At 43.4% G+C, this 19,287-nt stretch overlaps 1 protein-coding gene across 2 annotated transcripts in view; it reads left to right on the top strand.

The window, feature by feature from the left end:
* The window catches only part of lamb2 (laminin, beta 2 (laminin S)), a 172,283-nt gene that overhangs the window by 138,798 nt on the left and 14,198 nt on the right, over positions 1–19,287 (top strand). For both annotated transcript variants that reach the window (XM_087994030.1, XM_087994029.1), the window contains 4 exons: positions 3,757–4,129; positions 4,545–4,729; positions 12,498–12,739; positions 17,612–17,815. In XM_087994030.1, the coding sequence (XP_087850156.1) occupies positions 3,757–4,129; positions 4,545–4,729; positions 12,498–12,739; positions 17,612–17,815 (1,004 nt within the window). The remainder of the gene's footprint in view (positions 1–3,756; positions 4,130–4,544; positions 4,730–12,497; positions 12,740–17,611; positions 17,816–19,287) is intronic.

The raw sequence follows: 19,287 nt of genomic DNA, 5'->3' as shown, positions 1-19,287 counted from the left end.
GGGTTGTTTTTCGGACTGGAGGTCTGTGACCAGCGGGGTTTGACAGTAGGAGACAGAGGGTAGTGGTGGAGGGTTGTTTTTCAGACTGGAGGTCTTTGACCTGCAGAGTTTAACAATAGGAAACAGAGGGTGGTGGTGGAGGGTTGTTTTTCGGATTGGAAGTCTATGACCAGAGGGGTTTGATACTGGATCAACTTTTGTTTGTCATTTATATAAACAGTTTGAAAGAGAATATAAGGCATGGTTAGTACGTTTGTCAGAAGTCACATTAACCAGGCTATAGTCCTACAAGTTTATTTAAAATCACAGGTTTTCAGTGCGCTGCTCCTTCATCAGGTTCAGAAGTGAAGAGGGTTATCTGAGATTACAAAGAGATCTTGATTAACTGGGTCAATCGGCTGAGGAGTAACGGATAGAGTTTAATTGTGAAGTATTGCATTTTGGTAAAAGAAACAAGGGCAGGACTTAGACATTAATGGAAGAGTCTTGGGTAGTGTTGTTGATTGGAATGGAGGTTTGAGTTATAAGGAGAGGCTGGAACCTTTTCACTGGAGTGGAGGAGGTTAAGTGTGACCTTAAAGATATTAATAAAATCAGGAGGGGCATAAATAAGGTGAATAGTAAGGGTCGTTTCCCTAGGGTGGGAGAGTTCAAAACTAGGGGATATATTCTTAATGTGAGAGGAGAAGGTTTTAAAAATGACACGAGAGGCAGATTTTTTACAGAGTGGTTCATGTGTGAATGAACTGCCAGAGGAAGTCGTGGATGCAGGTACAGTTACAATGTTTAAAAGACATTTTGATAAGTACGTGAGTAGAAAAGATTTGGAGGGATATAGGCCAACACAACCAAATGGAATTATTTAGTTTGGGAACATGGTCAACATGGAGTATTTAGACCGAAGGGTCTGTTTCCATGTTGTATGATTCTATAAAAGCATAGAAGCTTTACTCTGTATCTAACCCCATGCTGTCTCCGTCCCGGAGTGTTTGAAGACTATAAAAATGGGAGTTTTCTTTCTCACTGTATCGGGAAGCCTCATTGATCAGAACATTGACTCTTGGAGTTGGGACATCATGTTGCGGCTGCACAGGACGTTGGTTAGGCCACTTTCAGAATACTACATACAATTCCGGTTGCCCTTCTATAGGAAAGATGTTGTTAAATTTGAAAGGGTGCAGAAAAGATTTACAAGGTTATTGCTGGGATTGGAGAGTTTGAGTTATAGGGAAAGGCTGAATAAGCTGTGGCTTTTTTGCCTGGAGCATAGAAGGCTGAAAGACGACTTTTATAGAGGTTTATAAAATCATAAGGGGCATGGATAGGGTTAATAGCAAAGGTCTTTTTCCTAGGGTGGGGGATTTCAAAACTAGAGGCATAGGTTTAAGATGAGAGGAGAAAGATTTAAGAAGGACCTGAGTGGTTACTTCCATGCAGATCCTGGTGTGTACATGGAATGAGCTGCCAGAGGAAGTGGTGGAGGTTGGTATAATTACAACATTTAAAAGGCATCTGGATGGGTATATGAATAGGAAGGGTTTAGAGACAAGTGAGATGAGGTCAGATTGAGATGTCTGGTCAGCGCGGACGAGTTGGACTGAAAGGTCTGTTTCCGTCCTGTAGGACACTAGTTGATGAAGATAATACTTGATGTGGTGTACATAGAGTTCAAAAGGTGTTTGATACAGTGCCACACAATACACTTGGGAACAAAATTAGCCATCATAGAGCAAAAGGGATGGTCACAATGTGGATATAAAATTTGTTGAGGGATAAGAAAACAGAGAGTATTTGTTTATGGGTATTTTTTGGATTAGAGAAAGGTTTGATGTGGATTTCCCAGGGGTCAGTGTTCCTTTTCCTATAAACTTGTAGATGATACAAAAACTTGGAAAAATTGTAAACTGTGAGAAGGAGTGTAGAACTTTTGATGGACACTCACATGTTGGTGGATATGTTTCAGATGGAAAAGAGTGAGCTAATACATTTTGGAAGAACATGGACACAAAGTACAAAAGTAAGGCTACTCATTTAAAAATTGTGGAGAAACAGAGAACATAGAACATAGAACATAGAAGAATACAGCGCAGTACAGGCCCTTTGGCCCTCGATGTTGCGCCGATCCAAGCCCACCTAACCTATACTAACCCACTATCCTCCATATACCTATCCAATGCCCGCTTAAATGCCCATAAAGAGGGAGAGTCCACCACTGCTACTGGCAGGGCATTCCATGAACTTACGACTCGCTGAGTGAAGAACCTACCCCTAACTTCAGTCCTATATCTACCCCCCCTTAATTTAAAGCTATGCCCCCTTGTAATACCCGACTCCATACGCGGGAAAAGGTTCACACTGTCAACCCTATCTAACCCCCTAATCATCTTGTACACCTCAATCAAGTCACCCCTAAACCTTCTTTTCTCTAATGAAAACAGCCCCAAGTGTCTCAGTCTTTCCTCATACGATCTTCCTTCCATACCAGGCAACATCCTGGTAAACCTCCTCTGCACCCGTTCCAGTGCCTCCACATCCTTCCTATAGTATGGCGACCAAAACTGCACACAATATTCCAGATGCGGCCGCACCAGAGTCTTATACAACTGCATCATGACCTCAGGACTCCGGAACTCAATTCCTCTACCAATAAAAGCCAGTACGCCATATGCCTTCCTCACCGCACTATTTACCTGGGTGGCAACTTTCAGAGATCTGTGTACATGGACACCAAGATCCCTCTGCTCATCCACACTACCAAGTATCCGACCATTAGCCCAGTACCCCATCTTTTTGTTATTCTTCCCAAAGTGAATCACCTCACACTTAGCTACATTGAATTCCATTTGCCACCTTTCTGCCCAGCTCTGCAGCTTCTCTATATCCTGCTGTAACCTGCCACATCCTTCCTCACTGTCAACAACTCCTCCGACTTTCGTATCATCCTGGAGATATGAGTACATCCTGGAGATAGAGAGACCTGGAGATATGAGTACAAAAATCATTAAGGGTGGCAAGACGTATGGAGAGAGCAGGTAATAAAGCAGCTTCGACTTTATTAATAGGGGCATACAACACAAGAGCAGGGAGGTGATGCTGACTTGTGTAAGACACTAGTTAGTATGCTGTATCGTTCTTTGTACTACACTTCAGGAAAGATGCGAATGCATTGGAGAGAGTAGAGATTTAGGAGAATGGGTCCATGGATAAGAAACCTCAATGATGAGAATAGTATGCAGAAATTAGAACTTTTGTTTGGAGAAGCGAAGGCTAAGAGAAGACTTTTGATAGACATTTTCAAAATTGAGTAACTTAGATACAGTAGATAAGGAAAATCTGTTCCCACTCATAAAGGGATCAAGAATAAAAGGACACAGATTTATAGCTCTTTGCAAAAGAAGCAAAATGATGTGAAAAATCCTTTTATAACATAGATTGAGTGTGGAAGTCACTGCTTTGAAGTGTGGTGGAGACATGCTCAATTGAGGCATTTCAGGGAACATTAAATGATTATTTGAATAGAAACAATGTGCAAAGTTATGGGGAAAAGGGCAAGAAATGGCACCAAGTCATAATGCTCACTTAGAGAGTCAGTGTAAACACAATGGACCAAATGGCCGCCTTCTACAGTGTAACAATCTTGTGATTCTTTGATCTCAGGATTGTGGAACCGTCATGCTGAGTCTCTTCTCCCTTGCCCAATGATTCAAAAGGCTCAATAGTGATTTTCTCACTAAATTATGATTTCTGTTTTCTCAGTGTGTGATTGTGACCATCGAGGCATCGCTACAAGCCAGTGTGATCGGGTGACCGGGCATTGCATGTGCCGTCAAGGGGTATCTGGGGTGCGTTGTGACAAGTGTGCCCGTGGATTCTCAGGACAGTTCCCAGACTGCTACCCTTGCCATCAGTGTTTTGGAGACTGGGATCGCATTGTGCAGGACTTAGCAGCTCAGACAAGGAGTCTGGTGGAGCGAGCCAGTGAGATTAGACTAACTGGAGTCAGTGGTTTCTATGAAAGTAACTTCCGTGGCCTGGAGGAGAAGTTGCTGCAGGCTCAGAGGATTGTAAATGCACGAAACACAACTGCTATGGCAGTGGCAGAGCTCATGAATGTGATAAGAGACCTACGGTGAGTGATTCATTCTGTACATGGTGTGACATGACTATTGCTCACAGATCCAGATATTATGAATCAAAAACAATAAGAAAACATTTGTTAGATCCTGTAAGGAACATGCAAAATTCAAATAATTTCTGGGTGATGATACCCCATGCAGTCTAATAACAAAGGATAGTTTTTAAAATCATAATCAAAGGTAATAGGAGAATGGGATTCAACTGAATGGGATATTAAACAGCATGGGAAGTAAGAATTAACAGGTTTGGATATTAACGAGTATGAGAACTGATCAGGAGTAAGGTTAGACTGATATACTAAAGGATATTGGGAGTGAGCAGCAGAATGGCAATAGATTAGATGGGATATTCATGGGCATCAGGAGTGGGCAGGAAAACAGGATTAATTGGATGAAATTTTTCTTCAGGAACCAAATTTCTGGGACCACAAACATCTTGAATGGACTTGAAGACGTTCTAACTGCAGTACAAAACCAGAACAGTGGCGCGAGTGTTGAACTGAGTAACCTGGAACGTGAAGCAAAAGCCCTGAATCTTTCCAGCAAGGAGTTATCCAGACAGCTTGACATACTGAAGCACTCCAATTTCCTTGGTATACTTTCCCATGAATTCATGGCTAGTTTAACTGTGTTGGTTCATGCCTCATGGTTAGCTGAATGACTCTTTATGGCTAAATATGGTGTAGCACTAACCTACCAGGTCTAAGGGGTGAACTAATTGAGATCTGAAAAGGACTTAACACAGTAGATAGAAAATATTTCATCTGAAGGGAGATGTCCAAAACAAAGGGGGGCAAGGATGGCTTAATCTTAAAATTTCAGCTTGACTGTTCAGGAGGGAAATTGAGAAACATTTTATCATGGTAAAAATCCAGACATCCTGACAGCTGTAAATGCTAAATAACAGATGGAGTTTTCAGGACTGTGACTGAAATACTTTTTATTGGGTAAGACTATGGTGGCACAGTACGCCAATATTGGTTAGCTCTGCTGCCTCACAGCGCCAGAGACCCAGATTCGATTCCAGCCTCGGATGACTGTCTGTGTGGAGTTTGCACTTTTTCCCCATGTCTGCGTGGGTTTCCTCTGGGTGCTCCGGTTTCCTCCCCCAGTCCAAAGATGTGCAGTTTAGGTGAGTTGGCCATGCTAAATTGCCCGTAGTGTTAGGTAAGTTAGTCAGGGGTAAATGTAGGGGAATAGCTCTGGGTGGGTTACTCTTCAGAGAGCTGGTGTGGACTTGTTTCCATACTGTAGGAAATCTAATCTAATCTAATCTAATCTAATATTCATAACTCCTAGATGGTGGACTAGTAGTCCAGTTGATAGTTCCCAGTTTCAGAACCAAAACTTCAAATCCAACTTGAGGACTTAAATAAAAGTAAAATACTGTGGAAATTATGGAAATCTGAAATTAAAGCAAAGTGCTGGAGAAACTTGACAGATCTGGCAGCATCTGTGAGAAAGAAAAAGGTCAACATTTCAAGCCCAATGTAACTCTTCTTCGGAATTGTTTCAAAATAATGGACTCAAGACTTTAACTCTGATTGTCCTAACCCAGATATTGCCAAGTCTGCTGAGTTTCTCCAGCACTTTGTTTCTATCCCAATCCAGAACCTACAGGCCACAGAAGGAATATTCCCGATAAGTTTCTAACAGGCTATTCATCAGCAAACTAATCCCACCAATAAACTCTCACTATTCCCCAACGGGTGAACAAAACTGCACAGAACAATTTGAAATAATACCTTCCAGGAACTGGACTGACAATGCCCCATACTCACTTCATGTCCATCAACAGAAATGTTCATTGAAATACTCCATCCTCTTCAGAATAATTGGCTGTGCCCCACCCTTCCACCAAAGGGGGAAAAAAATGGCCTGGTGTCTGGAATTCTGTTCCTGAATCTCTCTGTCTTGCGACACCATTGGCACATGCAAAAGGTCGTATGCATCTTATTACATTAAAGGCTATTTACAAATCCAAGCTACTATTCATAACTCCTCAACTGAGATGGAAGTGGTTACTGCAGATGCTTGAGATTACAGTCAAGATTAGAGTAATGCTGGAAAAGCACAGCAGGATCAGGCAGCATCTGAGGAACAGGAAAATCTACGTTTTGGGCAGAAGCCCTCCATCAGGCTTTTGCCTGAAACGTAGATTTTCCTGCTTCTCGGATGCTGCCTGACCCTGCTGTGCTTTTCCAGCACCACTCTAAACTCCCCAACCCACCCAGTTTTTCTGAAGCTCCATTTTGAGCGTGGTATTTTGATGTCAGTCATCTGTAACATTTGGGTTTTAGGTGTGCAAGGTACTATATAGTTGTTACAGCACAGAACCAGATCAGTTGGCCCAACTGGCCTGTGCCAGTGTTCATGCTCCCTGTCAATTTATGCACCCTACCCATCTTCAAGGTTCCTCACAGCCTCCAGGTCAATTATGCATTTTACTCTCTGAGGCCCATCATACATGCCATGCCAACCTACACCCTCTACCCAACACCACTGTTCCTCATGCCAAACAATGCTCCTCTATCACTCCTTAGACCACTCACTCCAGCACAATACAAACTGTCCCAACCCATGACCCCATCTCATCCCATGGCCTTTTATTGCCCTTAGTGCCAATTCTTGCTTATCCACTCCCCTTTAATTTAACACAATCCAAGACAACCCACTCCAGTATCCACTATGGGTAGACCTCAGGAGCTATGCTGAGATCTAATAATAGGAACATAGGAACACAGGAATTAGGAGCAGGAGGAAGCAATTCAGCCCTTCGAGCCTGCTCGGCCATTTAACATCATCATGGCTGATCTTATCCTGATCTCAACTCCACTCTCCTGCCTGCTTCCCATAGCCCTTGATCCCACTTTCCATCAAAAACATGTTTATTTCTTTCTTGAATCTGTTGATCGATTCTGCCCCCATTGCACTCTGGGACAGTGAGTCCCACTGTCTTTCACAACCTTCTGTAAGAAATAGTTTCTCATCTCAGTTTTGAGTCTATCTCCTCTCATCCTATGTCTCTGACCTCTTGTCTGAGACTGTTCTGCAAAGGGGCAACATCTGTTCAACATTCGTCTTATTAATCCCCTTTGGCATTTTATGTACCGAGACCGTAAGACATCGGAGCAGACATTAGGCCATTCAGCCCATCAAGTCTGGTCTGCCATTCAATCATGGCTGATATGTTTCTCAACTCCATTCTCCTGCTTTCTCTCCATTACCCTTGATCCCCATGATACTTAAGAACCTATCTATCTCAGTCTAAAATATGCTCAATGACCTGGCCTCCACAGTAGTCTCTGTGGCAATAAATTTACCTAAGCGTATTTGATATACCTAAGTATATTGTAGATACTTAGATTATCAGATCTCCCCTCACTCAGCATGATTAGTCAGTGGTTCAACTGCTGCCTTACAGAGTCAGGGACTCGGGTTCAATTCCACCCTTGTGAGACTGTGTAAAATTTGCACATTCGTCCTGCGTCTGCATGGGTTTCCTCCCACAGTACGAAGATGTGCAGGCTAGGTGAGTTGGCCATGGGAAATGCAGGGTTCCAGGGAGGGGTGGGTCTGGGGGGGATGCTCTTTGGAGGGTCAGTGTGGACTTGATGGGCCAAATGGCCTGTTTCCACACTGTAGAGATTCTATGATTTATTCCTCTGAACCCCAGCAAGTACAAGCACAAGCTATTCAACCGCTCCTTATGCAACAGACCTTTCATTGTTGGAATCAATCTGGTGAATCACCACTGAACTGCCTCGAGTGCCATCACATCCTTCCTTAAGTAAGGAGACTCAGACTGGATACAAAACTCCAGGCGTGATCTCGCCAACGCCTTATATAATTGTAACAACACTCCTTTACTTTTATTATCCAGTCCTTTTGCAATAAATACCAAGATTCCATTTGCCTTTCTTACTCTATGCTGCACCTTCACACCCACTTTCTGCAATTCATGCACAAGGACACCCAGATCCCTCTGCACTGACCCACTTTGAATCTGCTTTCCATTTAAATAATAATTTGCCCTTTTATTTCTCAGGCCCAACTGAACAACCTTACACTGATCCACATTAAACTCCATCTGCCAGATTTCAGCTCATTCTCTTCACCTATCAAGATCCATCTGTAAATTCTTTATCTCCTTACCACAGCTGCTTTCCCACCTATCTTAGTATCATCCACAAATTTTGTGAATTACTCTCTGTCCCAGGGTGCAGATCATTGATATAGACTATAAATAGTTGAGGTTCGAGAAGTGAACCCTGCAGCTCCCCTAGTTACAGTTCGCCATCCAGAGAAGGACCCATTTATCCTGACAGTCAGCCAATCCTCAATCCAAGCCAATACTCCACCCTAATCTCCCAGGAGTCTAGCCTTTTGGATCAGTCTTTTATGTGGCAACTTGTCAAATGCCTTCTGGAAGTCCAGATATATCAAATCCACCGGATCCCCACTATCCACCTCACTGGTTACATCCTCCAAGAACTCTGGCAAGTTGGTTAAGCATGACTTGCCCTTCGTGAAACCAGGCTGACACTGGTAAATTGAGCTTTGCTTTTCTAAGTGTTTAGTTATCTCCTCCTTTATGATTGACGCCACCAATTTCCCCTCTACAGGAGTCAAACTAACTGGCATATAGATTCCCACTTTTTGACCATCTTTTTTGAATAAGGGTGTCACATTAACATGTTTCCAATCCGCTGGTACCTTTTCAGAATCCAGGGAATTTTGGAAAATCATAACTAATGTATCCACTATCTTTGCTGCCAAGTCTTTTAATACCCTCGTGGGCGGCACGGTGGCACAGTGGTTAGCACTGCTGCTTCACAGCGCCAGAGACCCGGGTTCAATTCCCGACTCAGGCGACTGACTATGTGGAGTTTGCACGTTCTCCCCGTGTCTGCGTGGGTTTCCTCCGGGTGCTCCGGTTTCCTCCCACAGTCCAAAGATGTGCAGGTCAGGTGAATTGGCCATGCTAAATTGCCCGTAGTGTTAGGTAAAAGGGGTAAATGTAGGGGAATGGGTGGGTTGCGCTTCGGCGGGTCGGTGTGGACTTGTTGGGCCGAAGGGCCTGTTTCCCCACTGTAAGTAATCTAATCTAATCTAATCTAAACCCTAGGATGCAGGCCATCAGGCCTTTAATCCCATTAGTTTACATAATACCTCCTCCCTAGGTGTAGTAATTTCACCAAGTTCCTCTGTAGTAACTGCAGTTTTTTGGGGAAAAATTATTATCTCCCACTGGTTTAGTGCCTCTGCCATTTCTGAGTTTCCCATTATTACCTCACCATTTTCATCCTCTAAAGGGCCAACATTTGCTTTCACTATTTTCTTCCTTTCTTTATACTTACTGAAGCTTTTGGTATCATGTTCTAAGAAACTATTATAAACTTCACAATATTGATAATCTCTCACTTTTCTTTTAGATTAGGTTCCCTACAGTATGGAAACAGGCCATTTGGCCCAATAAGTCCACACTGACCCTCTGAAGAGTAACCCACCCAGACCATTTCCCTACCTTAAATTTACCCCTGACTAATGCATCTAACACTATGGGCAATTTAGCATGGCCAATGTACCTGACTGACACATCTTTTTGGATTGTGGGAGCAGACCTGAGCACCTGGAGGAAACCCATGCAGACATGGGAAGAATGTGCAAACTCCACACAGACTGTCGCCCGAGGGTGGAATCAAACCCAGATCCCTAGCGCTGTAAGACAGCAGTGCTAATCACTGAGCCATTGTGCCTTCTGTCTTGACAAAAGATAATTTAATGTATTTAAATGACTTCAAGTACTTAATTGCTTATCAGAAACAAACAATTCTCTAAATACTTAATCCCTTATAAAAGTAGAAATTTGTATTCATATTGACCCATTGAAAACAGCTAATCACTTGATTGCCTTTCTGAGCTGCTAGGAGGAGAAAGTGAGGTCTGAGCTGCTAATCATTCTGTGATTATGATAGGCTGTGAAAGCAGTCAATGAACACTAATCTTCTAGTGGTAAGACAGCAAAACCTTTTGAAATTACAGGCATTGGTTTTTTTATCAACTGAAAATTGTTTCGCTTTTCCCAAAATATAAAGGGCAGAGATTTAATAGCTGAATAGTTCTAAAGATCCTATCCACTTTTTATGCACATTCATATCCATATCTTAACAATTCGAAAGGGGTACTGAATATTTCTAAAAGGAGTATTCCATCACTCCAAAAAGGATCATTAGTTACCCAAAGAACTTTGGTAGGGTTAGAGCTTTTCCTTAAATGCCTAAAGACCACAAGTCACGTATAAGACATTCATGTGACTCAATTTAAATCTGCTTGAAGGCAGCTGCACTTTTAAATGCTCATGTGAAGCATAGCTGTGTGAAGTAATTCCCACCTCCATTCCTCCCCACCAGCAATACTAACATGTGCTAGGTTTGGAGACAGGACTTTAAGTTTTGTCAAAAGAAAGGACTACAGATGCTGGAGATCAGAGTCAAAAAGTGTGATGCTGGAAAAGCACAGCAGTCAGGCAGCATCCAAGGAGCAGGAGAGTCAATGTTTCGGGCATAAGCTCTTCATCAGGAATGTGGGTGAGGCCCAAGAGGGCTGAGAGATAAATGGGGGGGGCTGGGGGGGCAAGGTAGCTGGGAATGCGATAGGTGGGAGGCAGGGGGTGAAGGTGATAGGTCAGAGGGTGGAGCAGATAAATGGGAAAGGTAGGACAGTTCAAGAGGGCAGTGCCGAGTTGGAAGGTTGGATCTGGAATAACGTGTGGGAAGGGGAGATGAGGAAACTGGTGAAGTCAGTATTAATCCCGTGTGGTTGGAGGGTCCCAAGGCAGAAGATGAGGTGCTCTTCCTCCAGGCGTCGGGTGGCTAGAATCTGGTGGTGGAGGAGGCCCAGGACTTGCATGTCCTTGGCAGAGTGATGTGTTCGGCCACGGGGGGGGGGGGTTGGAGCTGTTTAGTATGTGTGTCTCAGAGATGTTCTCTGAAACGTTCCCCAAGTTGACGTCCTGTCTCCTCAGTGTAGAGGAGACCACATCAAAAGCAATGGACACAATGGATGATGTATGTGGAGGTGCAGGAAAATCTCTGCCCGATGTGGAAGGATCCTTTGGGGCCTTGGATGGAGATGAGGAGGGAGGTGTGGGCGGAGGTTTTACACCTCTTGCAGTGGCAAGGGAAAGTGCCGGGAGTGGAGGGTGGGTTGGTGGGGGGCATGGACCTAACACGGGAGTTGTGGAGGAAATGGTCTCTGCGAAATGCAGATGGGGGTGGGGGGAAATATATCTCTGTTGGGGGTTCTGTTTGTAGATGATGGAAATGGTGGAGGATGATGTATTATATTCGGAGGTTAATGGGGTGAAAGCTTAGGACGGGGTGTGGGGGTGGTTTCTGTCCTTGTGATTGGAGGTGTGGGAAGTGGAGGAGTTGCCCTGGAGTGCATCATTGACCACTTGGGAGGGGAAACTGTGGTCCTTGAAGAAGGAGACCATCTGGGATGTTCTATGGTGGAGATGGTCCTCCTGGGAGCAGATGCAGCGGAGGGATTGGGAATAAGGGATGGCAGTTTTACAGGAAGTATGGTGGGAGGAGGTGTAGTCCATGTAGCTGTGGGAGTCGGTGGGTTTGAAGTAGATATCCATGTTGAGTCAATCGCAGGAAATGGAGATGGAGAGGTCCAGCAAGGGATGGTAGGTGTCTGAGATGATCCCGGTGAAATTGAGGTCAGGGTGGAAGGTGTTCGTGAAGTTGATGAACTTTAAGTTTTGGAGTCCACTGCCATTTTGGCCAAGGTGCAGAGTCCTTCCAACATAATGAAAATGCAACCGAATTGTGATTCTGTCCAAGTTTTCTCAACTTCCTTGCTTTTCAATTGGTTAGCACTGCTGCCTCACAGCACCAGGGTCCCAGATTCGATTCCAGCCTTGGGTGAGTGTCTGTGTGGAGTTTGCACATTCTCCCTGTGTCTGCGTGGGCTTCCTCTGGGTGCTCCGGTTTCCTCCCAAAGTCCAAAGATGTGCAGGGCAGGTGAATTGGCCGTGCTAAATTGCCCATAGTGTTAGGTGCATTAGTCAGAGGGGAAATTGGTCTGGGTGGGTTGCTCTTCGGAGGGTCTGTGTGGACTAGTTGGGCTGAAGGGCCTGTTTCCACACTGTAGGGAATGTAATATTAAATGCACGCTCATGCTCGGTTTACAGTTTCTATGGTTTTGAACATTCCCATTGCGACTTTTAAGGATTCACAGAAGTGTACTCCTAACTCCCTTCATTCCTCTCCCTCATTTATGCATTTCATTTTCTCATGTTATTGGCAAATGGCATGATTAACCACGAGTGACACTGTTTTCTCTTACCAGGGGCTTATGACAGTATACGAAACTCTTACGATCAGTCGTGTCAGGCAGAGAGGATAGTAAATAGTTCCACAGTGACCTTCCCCAGTATTATCAGTGCATCTGCTGGCACCCGTCGTAATACGGAGCTCTTGATGAGAACGAGGAAGGATGATTTCAATCGGAAGAATGCTGCCAACAGACGTGCTCTGAATGACTTGGCTGCCAAAGTGCAAACATTAAATTTGAAGAACATTAATGAAAAGGTTTGTTGGAATTTTCTGCCTGCTTCTTGTTCTGGCCCCCAGCGCTGCTGTTGTTGGAAGTCAAAAATGGAACTTAATATTTCTCCCTGTGGTTTTGATTTTCCAATCCAGTATTGAATATTGAGAAGTTATTGCCTGAAGTCAAAAATCCATTTGCAGGAGAGAGGAGTAGTGAGGGGCAGAGTAGAGATGCCCCAGCTTGACTTGGGAACAACCAAATTTTTAGAAGTTAATTCTAGTTAATGTTGTATGACTATAAAGCGTAGTCTTTACTTTACAAGTCACCCTGAGAAGATGCCAGTAGGCCTTCATTCTTATCCATTGCATTTGTTGTGGTGAATATGCACCAATAGTGCTGTTTAGTAGATTAGTTCCAGCATTCTCATGTAGCGTTGAAGAAGTTACAGTCGATAGATTTCTAAGTTGGAATATTGTCATGTGCATTCTGACCTTGTCCTTCCAGGTGAGGAAATCACAGAATTACTTAGTTAATGCTGCGCAGGAGATCATTTGCCCAGTATGCCTGTGCTGGCTCTCTGAATGAGAATTCCATGTCGTGCCTTTTTCCTGTCTACTCCATGTAACTTTTCTTATTAACTCAGGGCATGTAGGCATTGCTGGCTGGGCCAGATTTTATTGCCCATCCCTAACTGCCCTTGAGAAGAAGGTGGTGAGCTGCCCTCTTGAACCAGTGCAGTCCATCTGCAATTAGGGAGGGAGTTCCTAAATTTTGACCCAGAGACACTGATGGAATGGTGATGTATTTCCAAGTCAGGAAGGTGAGTGGCTTGGAGGGAAACTTGTAGCTGGTGGTGTTTGCTGCCCTTGTCCTTCCGAACAGTAGCAGTCATGGGCATGGAAGGTACTGTCTAAGGAGCCTTGGAGAATTTTGGCATATTGTTTATTTTCAAATAACAGTCTTAACTACCTTTTGAAATTCTTGACAGAATCTTCTCTACCATACTCTCAGGCAGCACATTCCATATGCTAGTCAGTCACTGTGTGAAAAACGTTTTCTCCAATCACTCTTACTTCTTTTGCCAATTATTTTAAATCGGTGTTCTCTCTTTCTTTGCCCTTTCACGAATGAGAACAGGTTTTCTCTATTTGCTCTGTCCAGCCCCTTCATAATTTTAAAAACATCTGTCATATCTACTCTTCACCTTCTTGACGGAAAACAGTCCAAACTTTTCCAATCTATGTTCATAACTAAAGTGTCTCATCCTCGAACTATTCTCATAAGCCTCTTCTGCACTCTTTCCAATGAGCTTATATCTTTTACAATGACGTGTGGCACAAATAACTGTAAGCAATACACTAGCTGAGGCCAAACTAGTGTCTTATACAAACTCAACATCACCTCCTTGCTCTTGAGCTCTATAATCCTATTAATAAAGCCCAGGATATTGACTGCTTTACTGACTGCTTTCTCAACCTGTCCTTTCACATTTATGAGTCATACACATAAATCCGAGGCCTCCCTGTTCCTGCACTCCCTTTTGTACCCTTTATTTAATATTGTGTATCCATGTTCTACCTACCAAAATGAAGCACATCACATTTCTCCTCATTGAACTTCGCTTGTTACCTGCCTGTCCCTTTCACCCAACTTATCAGACATTCTGGACTGTCTATCTCTCAGTTTATTGCACTTCTAAATTTCATATTATCCAGAAATTTTGAAATTCTTTGCTGTACCAAGTTTTAGATCTTCAATATATCAGAAAAAACAAAGGTCCTACTACTAAGTCCTAGAGAACTACAAACCTCCTACAGCTTGAAAAAAAATCCATTAATCGTTACAAAAAAAAAGAACTGCAGATGCTGGAAATCAGAAATCAAAATAGAAATTGCTGGAAAAACGCAGCAAGTTTGGCATCATCTGTGAGAGGAGAGAAAACAGAGTTAATGTTTTTGCTCCAGTGACCCTTGTCCTGTTTGTGTTTCTGATTTATGTCCCTGACTCTGGTTAATACCTCATTGACACATTACCCTCGGTTACCTCTTCAAAAAACAAACTTTGGCAAGTTAGTCAAATTTCATTTACATAAAAAATCCATGTTGATATTCTTTAATTAATTCGTATCTGTCTGTGTTAGAACATAGAACATAGAAGAATACAGCGCAGTACAGGCCCTTCGGCCCTCGATGTTGCGCCGATCCAAGCCCACCTAACCTACACTAGCCCACTATCCTCCATATGTCTATCCAATGCCTGTTTAAATGCCCATAAAGAGGGAGAGTCCACCACTGCTACTGGCAGGGCATTCCATGAACTCACGACTCGCTGAGTAAAGAACCTACCCCTAACATCTGTCCTATACCTACCACCCCTTAATTTAAAGCTATGCCCCCTCGTAATAGCTGACTCCATACGTGGAAAAAGGTTCTCATGGTCGACCCTATCTAAACCCCTAATCATCTTGTACACCTCTATCAAGTCACCCCTAAACCTTTTTTTCTCCAATGAAAACAGCCACAAGTGCCTCAGCCTTTCCTCATACGATCTTCCTACCATACCAGGCAACATCCTGGTAAACCTCCTCTGCACCCGTTCCAGTGCCTCCACATCCTTCCTATAGTATGGCGACCAAAACTGCACACAATACTCCAGATGCGGCCGCACCAGAGTCTTATACAACTGCAACATGACCTCAGGGCTCCGGAACTCAATTCCTCTACCAATAAAAGCCAGTACGCCATATGCCTTCTTCACTGCACTATTTACCTGGGTGGCAACTTTCAGAGATCTGTGTACATGGACACCAAGATCCCTCTGCTCATCTACACTACCAAGTATCCGACCATTAGCCCAGTACCCCATCTTTTTGTTACTCTTACCAAAGTGAATCACCTCACACTTACCTACATTGAACTCCATTTGCCACCTTTCTACCCAGCTCTGCAACTTATCTATATCCCGCTGTAACCTGACACATCCTTCCTCACTGTCAACAACTCCACCGACTTTCGTATCATCCGCAAACTTGCTCAACCAACCTTCTAGCCCCTCCTCCAGGTCATTTATAAAAATGACAAACAGCAATGGTCCCTAAACAGATCGTTGCGGAACACCGCTAGTAACTGCACTCCAAGATGAACCTTTACCATCAACTACTACCCTCTGTCTTCTTCCAGCCAGCCAACTCCTAATCCAAACCTCCAACTCACCCTCAATGCCATACCTCCGTATTTTCTGCAGTAGCCCACCATGGGGAACCTTATCAAACGCCTTACTAAAATCCATATACACCACATCTACCGCTTTACCCTCGTCTACCTCCTTAGTCACCTTCTCAAAGAATTCAATAAGGTTTGTGAGGCACGACCTGCCCTTCACAAAACCATGCTGACTATCCTTGATCACATTATTCCTATCCAGATGTTCATAAATCCTATCCCTTACAATTCTCTTTAAGACTTTGCCCACAACAGAAGTGAGACTCACCGGCCTATAGTTACTAGGGTTATCCCTACTCCCCTTCTTGAACAAGGGAACCACATTTGCTATCCTCCAGTCTTCTGGCACTATTCCTGTAGACAATGAGGACATAAAAATCAAGGCCAATGGCTCTGCAATCTCCTCCCTTGCTTCCCAGAGAATCCTAGGATAAATGCCGTCAGGCCCAGGGGACTTATCTATTTTCACCCTTTCCAGAATTTCCAACACCTCTTCCCTACATACCTCAAAGCCATCCATTCTAATTAATTGTGACTCAATATTCACATCGGCAACAATGTCCTGTTCCTGAGTGAATACTGACAAAAAGTATTCATTCAGTGTCTCCCCAATCTCTTCAGCCTCCACACGCAACGTCCCACTACTATCCTTAACTGGACCTATTCCTACCCTAGTCATTCTTTTATTCCTGACATACCTATAGAAAGCCTTAGGGTTTTCCCTAATCCTACCAACTAAGGACTTTTCATGTCCCCTCCTTGCTGCTCTTAGCTCTCTCTTCAGATCCTTCCTGGCTACCTTATAACTCTCATAGCAACTCTCTGTTGTTATGATTTTGTCTCAAATTACTATTTTTTGATGTTTCTCACCACTGTAGTTGCTGAGCATATTTTAAAAACTTTTTTTGAACAAGGGTGTCATGTTTTTTAATTCTCTAGTTCTCTGATATAACCCCTGACTCTAAGGAAGCTGAAAAGCTTCTGGTCAGTACTTCTGCAATTTCTACTCTTGCTTCCACCAGGATCCTTGGGTGTGTCTCATCCAGTCCTGGCAGCATAACAACTAAGTACAGATAATCTACCTAAATACCTCTTCCTCATCAATTGGACACCTTTCTAACAACTGAATTAACTCTTCTTTCTCCTTAGCCTGCACAACATCTTCCTTCTTGGTATAGATAAATGCAAACCATTCATTTTACATCTTAGCTATGCCCCCGCCCTCTGCATAAATGCCTTTTTTTATTCACTCCTGGACATCACTGGCTAAGCCAGCATTTATTGACTGTCCCTAAGGGCCCTTGAAAAGGTGGTTAACAACTTTCTGGAATCGCTGCAGCCCAGGTAATCTCTTATTGCCCTTTAGTATTTATATACCTTTAGAAAATTTTGGGATTCACTTCTATGTTTGTTTGGGAAAATTCTCACTCCTCTTCCATAGATTTTAGGTATTGAGGCAATTCTATGGCTAGTGCTGAGGGAAGGTTTGGGCTTAGGTTAAGGAGAAGCAGTTTCAGAGGTATATTCATGTATAATGATTTAAATCAGAAGTAACTTGTCTCATGATTCCACCAGTCCTGACCTGAGGAACTGTAAGCATAGGTCTTGGTTAGGATTGAGTACCTATGGAAATGTGCGCATATTCATTTTCAGAATTTTGATAGAATTGGTGCTACTAATTGTTCATTCCAGGTGTGCGGTGCCCCTGGAGATTTACCATGTGCCGACAGCCCATGCGGTGGGGCTGGATGTTATGAAGATGATGGAACCAAGCACTGTGGGGGTCTGAACTGCAATGGTGCTGTTGCAGTAGCTGACACTTCTCTTGATCGAGCCCAACAGTCAGAAGAAGAACTCCAGAGAGCAATGAATGAGGTGGAGGAACTATTTCAGAAGGTGAGCAAGGACAGAGTCAATAAATTTAGGCTGCAACAGGTTTCCTTCTTTTATTAACCAGAGGTGACCCCAAAGAGTATTTATTTACTCATTAGCGTCACTGGCCAAGCCAACATTTAATTTCAATCTCTCATAATCCTTGAAAAGTGGTGGTAAGTCCATGTGGTGTTAGGAGACCAGGATTTTCACTAATGACAGCGAATGAATAGTGATTTTTTTTTTATTTATTCAGTCATGGGATGTCTTCATCACTGGCTGGGTTATTGCCTGCCCCTAGGTAGTGTAGAATTGCTTCTCTAACAGCTACAGTCCATATAGTCCCAAGTCAGGATGGTGAGTAACTTGAGGCAGAACGTACAGATGGTGGTATCCTGTGTACCTGCTGCCTCATTCTACATGCGATGAGAAATCATAGAATCTGAAGATGAGTCATATGGACGTGAAATGTGAACTGGTTAACTGTTTCTCCAGTTATAGATGCTTCTTAATCTGCTGATCTTTTCCAGCGCTTGCTGTTTTTATTTCAGAAGTCACACATGGAAGGTGCGGTTGGAGGACCCTTAGCAAGTTGCTGCACTCATAGATTATACACACTATTGCCACTGTGAGTGGTAGTGAAGGGAGTAAATGTTGAACATGGTGGATGGCCTGCTGACAAAGTGGGGTTTGCACCTTATTTTTAAACCTGAGACTGCTTCTGACATATTCTCCACACCTGTCACTGACCATGAGTTAGTCTGAGGGTAATGTTGAAGTGTGGTACATGCCAGGCCATGATGTCACGGAGAAACAGAGAGAGAGAGACATAGAGAAAGAAAGAGAAACACAGAGAGACACACTGACAGTGAGAGAGAGAGAGAGGAGAGACAGAGAACATATTGCAGGTACTGGCAGTGTACCATGATAGCCCAAAGATTATAATAATATAACTGTAGCATGTCATTTCCTGTGGTGATGTCATTTCCGGTTCTTCTTCTCAGGGTGTGATAAATGGGGTCCAAGTCAATGTGTTTGTTGATAGAACAACACATCAACAATCACATTGACTTAAACCCCATTTATCACACCCTGAGAAAAAGAACCGGAAATGACGTCACCACAGGAAATGACATCACCGACCCAAAGAAACCCAAACATATAAATAGAAAGCAGGAAACACCAGCAGTACTCCATCCGGAGGCTCACTAAAGATGTTACCTAGTATAGTGACAAAACGTCTGAAAATGAGCCTTCCAGCTCAACGAACAAACCTACATCCAGACTCCCCCTTTTTAATCTGTTAACGAGGCCTCCCTGATTGGCAACTCTGCTAGAGCTATTCCTATCGTTGCATATGGAGTGGTCTTATAATCAAATAAGAATCATGACAGTTTAGTGTCTAGCAAGGCTGTAGGCTGTTTCCTTCAAGCCAGCCTTCAAAGTTTGGACTGCTTTTTCTGACAAGTCATTGGATGATAGATGGTATGGACCTG

Source organism: Chiloscyllium plagiosum, unplaced genomic scaffold (assembly GCF_037043375.1).
Source record: "Chiloscyllium plagiosum isolate Xiang-an unplaced genomic scaffold, Cpla_swu_hap1 HiC_scaffold_14, whole genome shotgun sequence".
Taxonomy (NCBI): domain Eukaryota; kingdom Metazoa; phylum Chordata; class Chondrichthyes; order Orectolobiformes; family Hemiscylliidae; genus Chiloscyllium; species Chiloscyllium plagiosum.
This window is presented reverse-complemented; position numbering and strand designations above follow the sequence as displayed.